Source organism: Aptenodytes forsteri, unplaced genomic scaffold (genome assembly GCF_000699145.1).
Source record: "Aptenodytes forsteri isolate BGI_AS27 unplaced genomic scaffold, ASM69914v1 Scaffold93, whole genome shotgun sequence".
Classification (NCBI taxonomy): domain Eukaryota; kingdom Metazoa; phylum Chordata; class Aves; order Sphenisciformes; family Spheniscidae; genus Aptenodytes; species Aptenodytes forsteri.
This window is the reverse complement of record NW_008794665.1, coordinates 7,084,300-7,101,768: the sequence shown is the minus strand read 5'-3', so window position 1 is coordinate 7,101,768 and position 17,469 is coordinate 7,084,300. Positions and strand designations below refer to the sequence as shown.

Below are 17,469 nucleotides of genomic sequence, written 5' to 3'. Positions count from 1 at the left end.
TGGGGTGGGTGCCCGGAAAAAACCCCCCCCCCCCCCCCCCCCCCGAATCCAAAAAGTGACAAAAATGTCCTAAGCAATCAGATTATTTCATCAGTGCATTTACAGCACTGTAATAGATTGAAACTCTGCTAAAACATCTGTTTCCTGACAGGTTAGGTTCATTATTCCTGAAGTAAACTTCCAGAAAATGGCTTTGTGCCCTTAACAGTAAGAATTCAACAGGCTGGAGATCAGGCTGACTGCTAAGTGGAAAAGCTAATGCTTTTTTGTGAAGGCACAATGCAGCCACCTGTGTACTATTACAGTGTGGAAATTAGTCATTTGTCTGGTATAGCTTTTGGTCTGACAAATTCTGGAGGTAATAAAACAGTCCTCATTTTTGTGGGTTTTTAAGTCATCTTCCCTTCTCTCTCCACCCACAAATGCCATGCACATGCCTCTTTTAACCATGCTGGTTTTGTACTGTTGGCTGAACTTGCTTATATCAACTTGTAGAGGGTTGGGTTTTTTTCCCCCTACTTACAGATGAATTTCTGAGGGAGGAATTCGGTTACCCTTTGTGCTTCCTTTGCTCTATGGTTCTATAATTCAAGTTAAAACCAATACCAGGTTTAGGTCTGTAATCCTTATATTCTTTTAGTTCTTCATTTCTAGAATGAAGGAACACAAAATGGCCCCTTTTTGTGGCTACGTTTCTTCTTCTCCAAACCAGGAAAAAGCAGGCGATGATTAAATCCGAGCAGTTTGATTTTACATCAGTGTGCAATCCATTCACTTGAAGAGAACCCCTTTTCAAAAGCCTAGCTGAGTAGGCTACAGCTGAGTAGATTTGTTGGTATCCAGACAGGATTAAAATGAAGCCTGCTCCTTGAAAATGTGCTGGTAGTTGTAGAGAGATCATGCTTTTTTTTTTTCCCTGTCTGTGAAGTGTTCGTTTTGCAGGGAAACTCCTGTTGCTTCTCTCTTTCTTGCATTGGTGGAGAGGAAAAGAACCTTAAAACAAGTCTTTTTAGGAGAGCTGGGAAACTGAAGACAACTAGTGCCCCTTCAGATCTGCCAGTTGTTGAAGTGCATCTCACACTTTCATGCTTTTACTTACTGCCTCCTGCCCTATCTGCCTTGAGCAGTGGAATGATTTGCTTCACAGTAGTTTAAAGTCACAACCACGGTCATCAGCTGCCGAGATGAACAGGGTATTTCATGCCACACAACTGTCATTACAGTTCTCGTTAGATCAGTGGCGTAGCATGGTTGGTGTCGAACCTGCCATGCCTCCATTTTGCTGTCTTTTCTCCTGTGTTGTTTCTAGTGCTTTTGCTGTTGGCTTTTTCCCCCACCTCCTGTTGGGGGAAAGGAGGGTGCTGAAACCTCTGCAGTTCAAGAGCCCCAGTGGCTAAACTCCTCTAGACCTATCATAGGTTGACACTAGCTAGTGTATTGAAAAACAGGCTTCCAGTTAATAGGGAAAAGGTTTCTGAATCTGCTCAGACCTCGCCACCAACATTGGGTATTGTAAATGTTCTCCTCACTCAGGACTGTGTTTTCTTTTTATATTTATGGGGGTTTTTTAAAGGTCAACTTAACCTGAAGCCTGGAAGCAGCTTCATGAGTGCACCTTCTGCGCTTGCAGAACCCTGTTGCAATGCTTGCAGTGTTGACAGTGGCTGTAGAAACTGGGAGAGAGCTGAGTCCCACTGAAGCGAGGGGATAGCCTTGGTAGTCATCTCCAGTGAGGCAAGGGACTGCTGTAGAGCTTGGCTTTGGGGAGTTTAAAGCAGAGAGATCTCTTGCGCTCGATAACAGTGATGTGTGTTGTTAAGTTGTCAGGCCCTGTGCAATTAAATGCAAACCACAAACAGTGTGTTTTGCCTAATAAATGAAATAAGAACTAGATAATGTGCAACAGCACTATGAAGAGTGCGTTATACAGAGTTCTCTTGCTCCTGGGGAGGTGGTGTACGTGCTTCAGTTTGAGGGTGAGGTACTTGGCTGAACGCTTCTGCCCAGCAGGGTGGTGTCAAGAGCTTAAGAACACTGAGAATTATGTGCAATGAAAAATACTTATCATTCATGTGTTGCTGGTCGTTGCAATGCCATAGAGGATTTATCTTAAAGAGCAAAGAATCCAGAAGCAGTATTTTCAGGCATTTGCCCGGGTTCTATTTTTATGAATTACAAGAGCACATGGAGAATAAATGGGTGGCTGAGGCCCCCTAGTGCCACCAGAGCACACTGCACTCCTCAGGCACAACGGCCACAAAATTGCACTTTGTATTAAAAAATAAAGGTAAATATAAAGAAACACTTGTTAGGCTAAAATGCCTTATGATGTACTAATTGTTCACATGCAATTGTTTCCTCACTGGAAACATGAATTCCCCATCATTTATTTTTCACGTCTTGTTTCGCAAAGCAGTGCAAAAAGTGAGAGAGGATTCTGTTTGCAACCATTATCGTTAATATTTGCGTTGCAGGCAAAAAAACTATACAGGGAAGCTGAAGGCTTGTGTGGTAAATTTTTTACCACAGTTATATCTCTGCCCGAGAATGACTGGGAGGAAACACTATGCAGCTAGTGGTATCTGATGCTGTGCTGTATTATACAACTTGGGGCTGGGAGGGATGGGGAAGAAAAAAGTGCCAGTGAGGGAGGAGCGAGATAGTTGTGGGGGTTTGTTTTGTATTTGTGGTTATTAGCCATGTGGTTTTGGTTGAATTGCTAAGACCTTGAGAATCACTTCCAAATGCTATGATCTAAGATACAGCAGTGTGGACATATGTTAGAATAGATTCCCTTTGTGCTTAAAATTTAACTTAAAAATGTATATTCACAACTAGCATAAAGTAGTACAGAACTGTCCTTCTAGGAAAAAGGTCAGGGTCTAGAGAATAGCTCCATGTAAGGTAACTTAATGGTGGCCTCAGGCTATTATTAAAACAGCTCTTTTCAGTATTTCTGTGTTGCCCTAGTCTCAGATTTTGTTGGAATTGTGGCTTTTGTCAAAATCTAGCTATTTACTCTTGTGACAAATTTTGGCGTTCCATCAGGTGTGAATAGCAGCTAATAAAGCCTTTATTAAAGAAATTAATTTTGGTGTCTAGTCAGCTAGTTGGCTTGTCACTCTCACTAGTCTGTAATGCTTGCCCTCATTTTGCTGTTGCACAAATTTTTAATAAGCAAGAGAAGGTGGTGAGCCTTGTCCAGAATGCTATTGTGTATTATTCTTTAACAATGAATTAAAAAAATGGGGATGTAAAGTTAGGTCTTTATAAGTAGATATGCTTTGTTTTCTGGACATTTTGTAAACCAGTGTCTTCATAGATAAAGTTGCCGAACAGACCTGAAATGTGCTCTGAGGGGGAGTGGGCAGGAAATGAGGAGGGTAAAAACTTAAAAGGAATCTCTCTGCGTGACATTAGATCTGTGCCTTTTGTTCTCATTTTGGGTGCACTTTGGAAGCCTAATACTGGTGGTCTCTGTACAAATTCCTGTTCACTTGTTCACAGAAACTCCTCTTTAGGGCTATCAGTTCTTATAGTAAATGATAACTTTTGTCAAAATACATAGTTATGTCAAAATGGTTTGGATGGTAAACTTCATCGTTTCTTTCCAAAGATGGTAAGGTTGATGCTTCCAAGGTAGTAAAACAAAATGTGCTGAAAATGAAGTTTTCTGCCCTTTCTTTTGTTTCTTGTTTTAGATGTTGAGATGATCAAAGACTGTAGGTATGATCTAGCCGTGCCTCTACACTATCTCCTAGATATGCTCCAGTTAACATCTGAGTTTCAGAAATGTCTGTTCAGTTCAACTTTTCTATGAACATCAATAGCAGACCTAGGAAGCACAAATAAAAATAAAGGAGGGTTGGGATTTTTTTTCCCAGATTAGTTGAGGTATATGTCATCGTTCCTATCACAGAGAATATTTTATACTTTGTCACCATTTTCTGCTGTATTTAAGGACCAGTTCAGGGTGAAGAAACCTAGTTGTGGGATACTGAGGAGTTGTGTATGGCACTGAACATACTCTACCATATTCAGTGTTGATCCCTTAAACTGTTCTGGAATTGTAAATGTCTCACTTGTGTTTGGAATAGCTGTGGAACACTCTACATTTTTACAAATTAAAAAGGGAAACATTCAGTGTAACGTGGTTTTTCTGAGTTTTTTTGATATGGTTTTGTTTTGGTTTGGTTTTTTTGCAGTTCTTCAAGGATCTTATGCATAGCGTATGAGGTTTTGCAAGGTTTGCAATATATGAACAAACATGGAATGGTCCACCGAGCACTCTCTCCTTGCAATATTCTTTTGGATCGAAAGGTACAGCTACAGGAATAAATCTATGTTTTTGTTTGGTTTTTGTTTTTTCCTCTTGCTGCCAACAAGTAGCATGCTATGTCATATATGGAGACTGGGCAGTCACAGCCCTTCTGATGGGGAAAAAATTGCATGTCTGGAAGGGTGTTGGGTTTGTTTGTTTTTTAAAACTACAGTTTTCCCGCATTTCCTAAATTTCAAATGTATTTCAGATTTTATTTTTGTCTTTTCCCATTTTCTTCTCTCCCAAACCACTTCTTTCACCCTTTTCTTCTTAAGGTGGTAATCTCAGTCTACTTGTCATCATTGTAATTAGTTACAAGACCTTCCTAGCTGTTTGAATAGGAAAATATTTCTTCTGGCTAAATAACTGTTAATAATATTTCCTGTTTTTCATGGTGATCTGATATTTGACTTTTAAGATATCAACATATTTCTTTGTTCATGTTAAATTATTAAAATTCCAGTGTCTGTCAATTCTGTTGTCACAGACTATTGAGTTGGCAGTGTGAAATACAGGTTCTGCTCATAAAAGCTGAGAGTAATTAATTGCTGTTGTACTCGGAGCAGTCGCTTCATCTGAACTGACGGCTAAAGAGCTTAACCTGTCTGCATAACCCCTCTCTCCTTCCCCTTCTTACTCAGTTTAGATAGAATAGCTAGATTCTCCCCTTAGAAGGCAGAAAGAAAAGAGGAAGGAGGAAGGAAGGAACACTGTTTTTTATATACTTGTAAAAAAAATGAAAATCATAATAATGCTCTAACAAGCAAAAGTACTTCAGGATTTTAAGATACTCCTAAAATCAATAAAAGAACAAAAGAGGGCCATGAGACCATAAACTTCTAAACTTTTCCCCTGCACTTTGAATAGCTTGCTGATGTAGCCTTCACTGTTGCACCATATGCAGGCTGGCTGCGTATAATTCAAAATCTAGCAGAAACAATACCTCAGTTCAACTTCTGTGCCTATTTTTTGTAGTTTTGGTGTTAACTTTCTACCTCCACAGAATAAAAGCAAGCACCTGGAAAACTTGTTTGTTTGAAATGTGTTGGTACAGTTAAGGAGAGCAAGATAGTAATGAGTTGATGGGAAGGACTGGAGGAGCAAGGCTGGGTAAATGGAAAATTTGGTAATGGTAAATGGAAATGAAAAGGTGAGGGAATAGTGGTGATACTTAGGGAGCTGTAGGATTCAAACAGGATTTTGAACAGTTTTCAAACAGGAAAGATGTTCAATAGAGTATTTAAGCCTTTTTAATTTATTGAAATTATATTGTAACTTACAAAGTTCTGATTTTCTTGTGTGTTCCAAACAAGGTGATTACTTAATGCTCTTGGAAAGTAAAACCATTAGAAATAAGCACCTTATTAACTTGCAGTGGAGTTCTGCATAATGAGACAGAAATGTAAGAGGGTGACTTTTTATAGGTATCTGTCTTCTGACAGCTAATACAAGTTGAATTTTTTTTTTTTAACTTAAACACAGATTCTTCCAATGTTGGATTCTGCTGCTCTTGATCATTTATTTTTTCCTTTTTAGGGACATGTGAAGTTGGCTAAATTTGGGCTTTACCATATGACTGCTCAAGGTGTTGATGTTGATTTCCCTATAGGGTAAGGATGTAATGACATAATACAAATATATTAGGGATGTATTTTTTCAGGCAATATATTTATGTTTTGAGGAATCATCTTCAAAAATGTGTTGTATGCACAGGTTATAGGTTGCTGTTTTAATTCATATCTGTTTCATACACCCCTTACATAGAAGCTTTTGGTAATGTCACTGAAGAGGTTATCATCTGACTAGGTGAAATTAATGAAAGACAGAGAATGGGTACCATGCAAGCATGTTACTGTAACAATGTGATGTCAGTCCTTATTGCCTAGATTTGCCTTCAAATGCTGGTAGTTCCCTGTGGCTCAGATTCTGGAGGTATAATCTTTTTTCAAATTTAGGAAAAAACACAATCAGTGCTGCACTATTGCACACCACTGTAGGCCTCTTGTCTCTTTATCATTTTGTGATTTATTTTCAAGTGATCTTACTGTCTAGCCAAAGTGACATGCTTTGTTGTACTGTTTCCTTGCCACTTTTTGGTTTTTTGAGGTGTCATGTGGTTTACAATTGAAATACTGAGCAGATTCTTAAAGACGTGCCCAAAAGAGGTAATAATGTTTCCCTTCAAAAGGTGATGTCAGATTTTTTTTTTTAAGTTTTATAATGGAATGGATTCTTGACAGAAAAAGCAATAATGTTATTTTTAAATGATCTAGCAGCAGGTAGAATGTGTCCTCAATACCTTTTGTTACTTTTTTTACAAATTCAAAAGTTATTTGATGGGAACACTGTCAATGGAGGGGAATACTGCCACCACCCCCAAAACGGGTCTAGGATACGTTCTAGTGCTGAAACTCAATTTATGTTTTCTTTGAGATATGTAGACATACTATTTTGAAAGCTGCTGTTATTTCCTCTCACAAAAGATAGAGCTAGTGATTAAGATTTGACCTTTTATGAAGTAGGCACTTACATATTTTGCAATTGGAGTGAAACATTGCTGCAATGTGTAAATTTTGACCAAATAAAATAGAACAGTCTGCATTGCTATGAATTCTAGTTTCTTAGAATGCAAAATTATTTTGATTACTGTAACTGAAAGGTAGGTTTTTTTGGACAGACGGGACATAACTTAATGTTGCTGCATCTTTCTAGGTACCCATCATATCTGGCACCTGAAGTAATTGCGCAGGGAATAGTCAAACCAAGTGATCATACTCAGTGTGAGAAGCCTCTGCCTTCTGGCCCTAAATCAGATCTGTGGTCTCTTGGTATAATATTATTTGAGCTTTGCGTGGTATGTAAGAGGATAATTCTCTTGATTGTAACTCTTGGGGAATAGTTACATTAACTTGATTGCTCTTGAGTCTGGGGTTAATGACACTTTGCCCATCACCCGAGTCCAAATATCAGAGTATGTTAGCCATTCCTACCTGGACAGTATTGGTGGTGGTTCAGTAGTAGGATGCATATTGGCTTGGTATATGTGTTAACCATGAAGGGCAGCTGCCTGTTAAGCCACAATGATGTGATTGCATTATCGAATTCTTAGCGAGGACTAGCTTCTGAACCAAGAGGTCTCTCTAGATAATTTGTTGTTTTAATTGTGCTTTTAAGCATGAAACAACTATTGCTGTCATGCCCTCATTCTCCTTGGAAAGGATGAGAAACTAATAAAGTTTCATGGAGAGGAAGAGAAGGGTGAATCTGCTTTATCACCAGAGTTTAAAGAGCAGCTGTACAGAATTAAGGGTTTATTTGGAAAATGCTTATTTGACTCTAGAAGTTGCAATAAATTATGACAGCATAATCTTTACTATTTGTATATCTTAAACTGGACTTTTTTCATTCAAAGACAGCAACATTCTGTAGGGAGGTATGATCTAGCAAATACCTCAATATTGATATTTAGTCTCACTTAGATAACTATATTGTCAGACAATTGCATGGTCAAGAACCTGTTTTATATAGTGATTAGATCAGGACATTGGAAATAGTCTTCTTTTGCATGTTCTGCTCTTCTGTAAATTTGCATAGTATTCATAGGTCATTATTTATTGTTTTGAATAAGTACATTTTCTTAAAAATGCAATAATGATATTTTTTGAAACACCTTAAAGGGATTTTCAGATGACTTTTCAAAAGCACTGTGCAATAATACAAGCTATGATGATTACCATGTTTAGTAATTAACTACCTTTGTTCCTGCTCACATTGGAAAAAATACAGGTTTTGAAAGCCTGTTAGTGAATTAATAATAAACCTGCAGGTTTGCTAAGGCAGCTTGGGGCTTTGTTTTGCATATTTTTTTGGTTTTGCATTTGTTCCAGTTTAGGGATGTTATAAAATGATACATTTTTTTCTTTATGATGGCATGAAACTGTTTCTGGTATAGTTGGGGTAAATAATGTTTTCTGTTCTCTCAGATAGTTTTCCTAAATCTAAAATTCATGTGTAGAAGCTTATTTCACTGTCTTTGTATATAGATGGGTGTATGCTATCTAAATATTTTTATGTGGTAGCATTCAACTGTTGATTTGATCTTGTTATTCATTTAGGGGAGAAAATTATTCCAGAGTTTGGAGATAGCAGAAAGATTGAAATTTATAATTATGTTAGGTAAGTAGCACAAAATCAATTTTTTAAGTTTCCAAGCAGTTCTATAATTAGAGCTTTACAGACTAGTCAGCTTGTGATGCTCAGACCTAAGGCACTTTACCCTCATCAGCTTTCATCTCCAGAATTAAATAGGCATTTGAAGCATGGTTGCTTGTCTAGGTAAGGTACAGAGGTGGGTGCCAGGTAAAATAACTTTGCAGACGAGCTATGAGTATGTTAGAGTAAGGGCAAACTATAAAAAATAATTGCTTAGGAAAGGTTGTAATTTTGATGGTTACTTGTTGTTTTGTGTTGCAGGAGGTTTCTGAAATGAGTTAGAAATTGTATAACACTAAATAAAACTGTCCCCACACTAGCAGTGCTTGTGTACCAAATCCCAAGCAGGTAGAAGCAGGACTCAAATAGGAAGGCAGAGAATAAAAAGACTATCAAACATTACTGTAGATACAGAATTTTTGCTTAATGTAAATGAGAATGGAAGTGGGACTATTTTGTGGCTTTTTAAATTTGATTTCTTGTGGGGTTTAAGTATAAACCACGGGGAGGGGAAGGGCATGAATTTGAAGCTTTATCAGTGTTGTGGTTTAACCCAGCAGGCAGCTAAACACCACACACCCATTCGCTTACTCCCCCCCACCCAGTGGGATGGGGGAGAGAATCAGGGGTAATAAAAAGTAAAACCTGTGGGTTGAGATAAAGACAGTTTAATAGGACAGAAAAGGAAGGGAAAATAATAATAATAATGCTGGCGTTACCCCACGAGAGTCGGCTGTCCTGGCTGTGCCCCCTCCCGGCTCCTTGTGCACCTCCAGCCCTCTCAGCCGGTAGAGCATGGGAAGCTGAAAAGTCCTTGCTTAGTGTAAGCACTACTTAGCAACAACTAAAACATCGGTGTGTTATAAACCTTATTCTCATCCTAAATCCAAAACACAGCACTATGCCAGCTACTAGGAAGAAAATTAACTCTATCCCAGCTGAAACCAGGACAATCAGTAAGTTGTTATTATCCAGAGCAAATAGTGATACTGTTGAAGTTAGTTACCGTCAGTAGAGACATCTTTTTCATTCAGCAGTTAGTGCTCAGGTGCTGAAATTCTGACTGTTTTGGTTAAGTGATTTGTTAACAAAGCTTCCTGAAGTATTTCAGTCCCCTTCAAGTTGAATGCAAGTTATTGGTAACCTTTATCCACTGAAAAACATTCATGTCCTGACTTGGGAATTATTTTCTCAATAATGTGTTGAAAACAAGTTATAAAATACTGCTAGTATTACCTGCAAGTAGCAACAAAATAAAAATTACTTTGAGCTTCTATATGCAGGTATTCTTAAGTTCTTTCAGGGATTTTTTTTTTTTTTTTTTTTTGTAAGTGGAAAGACTGTTTTAAGTTATTTGGAAGAAACTGGCACTCTGGATTTACTAAGCCTGCAAAAAGATTTTCACTGTTAAATTAGATGCGCTACTTAACTTTCTTAGGCTTCAATTTTCTGTCTGCGTTGGTGATAATAATTTTCATTTCTAATTTTGAGAATTCACTCTCAGGTGATATGGCAATGTTAAAAAAAAGCCAAAGTTAAGTGCTTTTTACTGGGGTGGGGCTTTATCTGATATCCTGTTTAATTGGTATCACTTATTTCGTAGTCTTTAACTTTTTATTGTTCTGTTTGTTTTTCAAAGGCTGTGTAGATGATATTGTAACTGTATTGGCTGAAGAACATGGTTGCCTTGATATTATTAAGGTTTGTGGAACTAGTTTGCTCTTCCATGCTGTGTTATCCAAAAAATTTTATTATTGTTGCATAGCATTTCACATATATGTATGTTTGTTTTTTTTTTTTTTTTTTTTTTTTCCCTTGATGTATTGCAGTATGAGGAAAAATTTTGAAGTCTAAACTATATATCTAAGATCCTTTCAAATAGCCAGTGCTGGTAATATTCATTCTTTCCTAAAATTACTGACAATCTCAGTAAATGTTAATGCTCTCTGGATAGTTTAGTAAGTTATAAATTTTCTTTAAAGTGTTGGGGGTTAAGTATTTTTCTTCTAGAAATTTAGCCTTCTATCTGGTCCACTTTACACATTCTGATAGTGTAGGTTTATACAGTTCAACTCCTCCCCACCCCAAAAATTAATCACTGAATTTTAGTGTCTGTATATTTTGAGACATTGTGTGAAGGGATTCTGACTATTAGCAGAAGGGAGTTCTCAGGTACTGCATTGTTTCAAGCTGGGTACAGAATATCTAAATTAAAAAATAAAAATAAAAAGCCACATACATTGCAAACTTTTCAGATTTTTTTCTTTCCCCCCAAAGCAAATTCAGGGTTGGGGGGTGAGAAAAGTAACTTTCCCAGCATTTTGGTCTGACACAGCTAACCTCATATGTGTAGGTGTGAAATTTTATTGCTCTCAAAGGAATAGCCTGTGTGTTAAAAGTTAAGTGTGAGCTAAGTGGCTTGCTGAATTAAGATAGTAATAAACAGACCTCCTCCATATTTTTCTTACATTCCAGGACCTTTCTGAAAATATTATAGCTCTACTGAAGAAATGCCTTACATTCCAACCTTCTAAGAGGCAAGTATTCAGTCCAAATGCCTAGTAAACTCTACTGGGATACTATGAAATTAGAAGACCTGTGGCTGAACCTTTTCTGAAATACTGACAATTTGTGCTACCTATAAGAAATTCTTGGGTTTGTTGCTTTTCAGTGTTTAAAGGACAAGAATTGCGGGGGGCCGAAATCAAGTGTGCAAAACCTTGAGATTGAATCTGAGTATTTTGGGGGAAAACTATTCAGACATTTGATTCCATATCTGGAAGTTCGTGGTGGTTACTATAGCTCTGTTGTAGCCAGAATTAGGGCTGCTTTCTTCAAATCTCTTCTTTCAAAGTACTTTTTCATTATGTCAGTCTACCACAACTTTCTTCTGAAAACTGAAGTATGCTGCTGTTCTTTAATCAAGGCTTTACATTTGCATTTTTCCATCTCTGATTAGAGGAATTAAAGGAGAATTAATAAAATAGTTGCTGTCTACATTAAATGCAGGCGAGGGCTGTAAACAGACTGCGTGGTGTGTTATGCATCATGAATTGAACAAAATTGGTAGATATTTTTGCTATTAAAATTTCTGAAATCCAATATAATTTAAAATAACTTGCTAATATTTGTTACTGGGGACATTTCTTCCTGAAATGTAACATTTTTGGAAGCACTTTACTCTTAGTGTTTTATTCTCTTTTCTTAATTCAAGGCCAACTCCAGAGGAATTGCTGCATGACAGTTTGTTCAGTGAAGTATCCTCAGTATATCCTCCCTTCCACAAACCTGCTGGTCTGTTCTCATCTTCTCCAAGGTGTGCTAATTTAACGCTTCCTGAAGACATAAGTCAATTATGTAAAGGTAAAAGCAAGTAGTGGGATAAATGTCATTGGAGGGGGAAGGAAAATAAAATGCTTTCACATTTTCTTTGAATACTTTGTTGGAGAGAAACTATTAAATGTTCCAATACTACATTCTTGTACTAAGTTGTTTAACGGGCAGAGATACGGGCAAACATGTTTTGAGGGATATGTGCAAGTCAAAGGAGGGCATCTTGGTTTTGTGCTTCAACCTGTGGGAATAAATAGTTATCACTAGTATTCAAGTCCAGCTTGGAATATCAATGTCATCTTTTGCCTTTAGAATTTGGACATGTGCATGTACAAGGTAGGTTTTTTTCACTCAATTGTGTTGTGAATTGGTAATTGGATTCTGCTGGATCATAGCACGAGATGATTTTTGGAAGTATTGGAAAACTAAATCCTTGTGAAAGAGGTCACATTCTAGAATAAAAGACGACGTTTCTAAGTTTAAAACTACAGTATGCTGAAAGTGTTACCACTCTTAAGTCCTCATTGACTTTTTCTGATGAACTCAGAGATTTCTACATGTTTAGAAAATCTCATTATACAATTTTTGGAGACTAAGATTTTATACCTTGTTAGTATGGGTATGGTATGTGAAGGGAAAATAGATTATAACTCCTCAGTATGAATCACTAGTTTCTTATTTTTACTCTTAGCACTGTGTTGTGTACAAAATAGTGTTTGGGGTTTTTTTAAAGACACATGAAGCAAAAGTCCATACTTAAATGTATTTATCTGATTGGTTCTATTTTCTGGCACCAAGGCAAAATGCAGAAATACTTTTTTTTTTCTGACTTCTGCCTGTCTGCTCTTTTCTTAAATCTTCTGAAAGGGCACTTGCAAAGGGAAGATCACTTTTTTCCTCTAACTTCACATTAAGGTCTAGGACCTTTCAAGCATAATAATTTTTTTTCTCCACAATATGTGTTTAGGGTGGTAGGAAGAAATACAAGCTGCCTAAAAAGCTGTAACTCATTTTTGTGTGGTTTCTCCTAATAGATGAAGATAGTGATTACCTAGCAGAAAGATCAATTGAAGAGGTTTATTATCTCTGGTGTTTGGCTGGAGGAGACCTGGAGAAAGAACTTGTCAACAAGGAAATCATTCGATCAAAGCCACCTGTCTGCACACTTCCCAAGTAAGGAAGGAGAAGCACTTTACGGGAAAGGAGGATGGATGGAGAAGGCCAGTGATTCTGAGAGAACATTTTGGTTTGGTTTTTAGTTTCAAGACCTGTATGTGTGAAAAATACTGAAAATAGCGTGCTTGAACAGCAGGAAATCATGTCACTTCCCCTCTTACCCAATTTAAGGCGTTATTTGAATGCCTTACCTGTCGCCTAACTGCACTTCGGATTGCTTTCTGAAATTTGAAGAAATGTAGGCGAAGTGCAAAATACTGAACTGGGAATCCCTAAATTTAGCATATTTTCCAATAGCATTAAGTTTTAGCAAAAATGTCTCCCTGTGCTTCAACAGCATATTTGTAATTGTAATTTAATCTTTTGCTACATTCTGTAGTAAATTCTCACATTCTGAATTCCCTTTCACAGAGCAGCAGTGCTGAATGGACAACCCAATTATTCAGCAGATCAGCTGATTACTTTTTTTTAAAATGCTTAGTTTTATGACTTATAATTCTGTAACAGCATTTTAGTCATTACTACTTTTATCTTACTGCTGCACAGGTTGCAATTTTATGTAGTATATTCATGTTTTAATCCTACAATCCGATCTTAATAAGCTTAATTATGTGTCCATATAGATCAATTTTCTGGTTCTGGGTTTTAAAAACACACAAAATCAGTGTTCAGCCAAAATGCAATATCTTGAAAAAGAAGGTGGAGCTAGATTTTAAGTGATGTTTTGGTGGCAAAATTGATGTGAGATTTTGAGGGATTGCCTATTTCTGTACCTGTAGGTGAATGAATGTGCTTTTGAATTATGAGGGGAAAACATTTTTCGTCATACTATTCATCTTGAAGATGAGGAGTTAATTTCAAAATGCAATCTAACTCGATCTTCTAAGTGATAATGAGAATGTTAGCTTAATTTCTGGAAATCAATTTCATGTTGTAAGCTTTAAAAGTATCACCAAATAGACAATTTGTGTATACTCTTTCTTGGATGCATTTATATCCTTAGATGGACTGCAACAGAAAAGGTCTAGGTCAGAGTTTTGCTTGGCTTTTGTCATGATGGGAAATGACTTCCATATGACAATAATGTTTTATTTTTGCTTTTCACAATAAATGGCAGTCCTGGTCTGTGCCAGGTCAAGGAATAAAAGGCAATATTAATCCCATATCTCATTACTTTTCCTTTGTGTGCAAACCAAAGTTATAGAAAACCTGAAATGTGCCTTTTTACAGCAAAAACTGTTTGAATAATTTAAGGTGATTGTACATTCCCTTGACAGCAGGTTTCATGCCATGCAAGTCAATACAAGTATACTTCTAAGAACTAGTTTTAAAGAGGAAACTGATTGATGTAAGAATTTTCTATTTTTTCCTAACTCAAGTCTTATGTTATAAAACAACCTGGTTTTTGTTCCCCCACCCACCCACCCTTTTGAAGCTTTTTATTAGAAGATGGTGAGAGCTTTGGGCAAGGACGAGATAGAAGTTCCCTCCTAGATGACACAACTGTGACATTGTCTCTGTGCCAGCTCCGAAATGTAAGAAGAATATTGTGCACTTGTTCTTCTGTCTTCACTGCAGAAACATTTGTTTAAAGGGAATATGGAACAGCAGCTCCTACTGCTGTTCCTACAAATGACAGTGTTATTGATTCCAAGAGAACACTTCTCGGCCTCCAAGTCAGATTCTGATTTATGCTATTAAACTGCTTCGTCTGCAAAAGCTTACTAAATTTGATTTATCTTCTGTCCCTCCATCCCCTTCCTGTGTCCCTCCCTTTCCTTATTTTTGTTACTTTCTTTGTTCTGGTGTAGCCCAAATAGTTCTGTAGTACCTGGTATTCTCCACAATTGCTAAACTAATTGAACAGTGAGTGTCATCTTGCATTCTTTAATTCCTGTCTGTAGGTGGCTCACAATATTCAGAAGAAAGATCAACTCAATTCAGCTGCAGCTCCTTAAAGGCTTTATACTTAAAGTTGGATATCAAGTTTCCAGTATTTAATTACTAATCTTTGGAATATATAGCTATGAAACAACTAGTTCAAAAGATCACTTCAAAGCATTTTGCCAAAATGCAGTAATGCAGTTTTCTTCCATCTTCAGTGGAAAAATCAACATATGATAACTCATAATTTTGCCTGATGTAATGATCAGTTACAAGATTCACTGCGTATGTCACTGAAATGTTTTAATTGTTCACGTCTTTGCACATGTAGAGCTTTATTGCTGTAGAATTAGAAATTTATGCAGCATTGTTTGCAGCTTGCTTTTTATAGTAGTGAATGCAATTCTGTCACAGTCTTTATAAAAAACCTTTCCATATGATTACAGGGGTTAATATAGAAAGGAAGGTGACTCCTGAAGTCTTGATCTCTGCCACCATTACCTTAATTTTGGGGGCAATGTGGCAAATACTGTGTAAACATGTTTCTTCAGTAGAACTTTGCATTATTTCACACAAATGCATGAAAACAGACCAAAGAACTGGGTTATTTTGTTTGCTTGGTTGGTGGGGTTTGGGGGGCAGGGGGGAGGTTAAGGATATGCAACAGCTATTTTAAAGGTAATATGCACTGCAGCTCCTACTGTTGTTCCTACAAAAGGGCAGCTTTTAAGGCTTTTTTTAAACTTTTTAATCTGTAATTTTGGATATTGCTGCCTACTTCTATAAATACAGCAGCAAATAAGTATATACTGAAGTTTCATTTTGGGGAAGATACAAGCCTGAACCTTGCAGTTAGTTGAAATAAATTTTTGAACTATGCAATTCTTCAAACATCTTAGAACAGAGCATGATGCTTATAATAAAAAGAGGATCAGTACTGAATGAACTCAGAATGAACTATTCTGTCAATCCCAGGAGGAACAGGCTGAGTGCTGTATGCCTTTAAGTTAGGGATTGAACTGCAAAACAGAGCACTGCAGGGAGGATGCTATTAAACATTAATCACGATGCACCAAAGATGTCTGAAACCTTCAGGCAAAAGTCCAGGCATGCTAGTCTATCACCTTTCCAGAGAGTGTCTGTATTTCTGTGCAGCTTTCAGATGCTGCTACTAAAAGGAACTCAAATTTGCATAACTCTTGAACTGATTAAAAACATAAAACCAAGTTGTGCAGTTGCTTTGCAGCTACTTGGATAGGAAGTCCATGTAGAAAATGAGGAAAATAAAAAGAACTATGCAATACTATTGACCCATTAATCCATGGCCCATAGAAGCTATTTTTTGTGTGGAAATAGGTTTATGAATGACATGAGTGTTATCTTCAGGCAGAATAACTTCCATCAACTCAAAAAGCCCGTATTAGCAAATGTTTTTAGCGTTAAAGGCTGTATGTTTCTTTGCTGATGGAGGACTGAGCTAATGCTTAAGTCTCAAGGCAAGCTACTAAATTTGACAAATGAATTGCTAATGAATAGGTTTTGTATTCCACTAAATGTTTCCACCTGAATTCTGAGCAGCATTCTGATAATGAATTATTTTTATTCTTCGTTTCAGAGACTGAAAGATGTTGGTGGGGAAGCATTTTACCCATTGCTTGAAGATGAGTAAGTGTGTGTTTAAGTTTGTACATATATAAGGGACTGAATTTTGAGTTATTAGTGTTATTTGAGTGGCACACTGCACAGCTAGACACAACTGTCTTCCAAAAGCAAACCTAACATGTCCTTGTTTGGCTCTTAAAGTCAACTAGAGTTCATAAGTACTCCGCGCTGGTGGACTTAGGGCCCTGATACCAAACTGAGGATCCTAGCCTGTTTCTCTGTTCTGGAAATCGACTGTTTGTGCTGAATATTCAAAATTATCCATTTATATATTTGTTTCTGACGCAGAAATGCATCACAGGATACTCTTTTTTTTTTTTTTTCCAATGATTTGTGTTTCTTGCTGTTTACTACTACTATCCTAACTCTTTTTCCAGCCAGTCAACTTTACCTCATTCAAATAGTAGTAATGAGCTGTCGGCAGCTGCTAGTCTTCCTCTGATCATCCGGGAGAGGGACACAGAGTACCAGCTAAATAGAATTGTCCTGTTTGACAGGCTGTTGAAGGTATGGAATCTTTCTGATGCTGGATAATTGGATTTGGTCTGTTAATTAGAAGATTTTTTTAAAGGACCAAGTAATTGAAGAAAGAAGCAGTGATACAAGAGTCCACAGTGGGAAAGGGGGAAGAAAACCCTACAGAAGTATAAGAAGATTGAAAATAAAAATATGAGAAATAGGTCTTTTCAGTAGTGATTAATATGAAAGTAGATTTTAAAGTATGCACATGAAAATAGAGCTGCTGCTAATACCTGTTATTTACTGAAGAAAATACTTTTGCATCCTCTATTTCATAACAGACTAAGCTATTATAGGTATAAATATGCCTGTAACATTTCTGCATTTCCAAGTAGTAAGGTGCTTGAAAACAATACCAGTCT

At 37.0% G+C, this 17,469-nt stretch overlaps 1 protein-coding gene across 1 annotated transcript in view; it reads left to right on the top strand.

The window, feature by feature from the left end:
* Window positions 1-17,469, top strand: part of TBCK (TBC1 domain containing kinase) — a 119,485-nt gene that overhangs the window by 29,177 nt on the left and 72,839 nt on the right. The window contains exons 4-14 of the mRNA XM_009273567.2: window positions 4,206-4,320; window positions 5,858-5,931; window positions 7,034-7,175; window positions 8,437-8,497; window positions 10,173-10,234; window positions 11,009-11,070; window positions 11,748-11,896; window positions 12,901-13,039; window positions 14,478-14,577; window positions 16,542-16,591; window positions 16,966-17,095. Coding sequence (XP_009271842.1) covers window positions 4,206-4,320; window positions 5,858-5,931; window positions 7,034-7,175; window positions 8,437-8,497; window positions 10,173-10,234; window positions 11,009-11,070; window positions 11,748-11,896; window positions 12,901-13,039; window positions 14,478-14,577; window positions 16,542-16,591; window positions 16,966-17,095 — 1,084 coding nt within the window. The remainder of the gene's footprint in view (window positions 1-4,205; window positions 4,321-5,857; window positions 5,932-7,033; window positions 7,176-8,436; window positions 8,498-10,172; window positions 10,235-11,008; window positions 11,071-11,747; window positions 11,897-12,900; window positions 13,040-14,477; window positions 14,578-16,541; window positions 16,592-16,965; window positions 17,096-17,469) is intronic.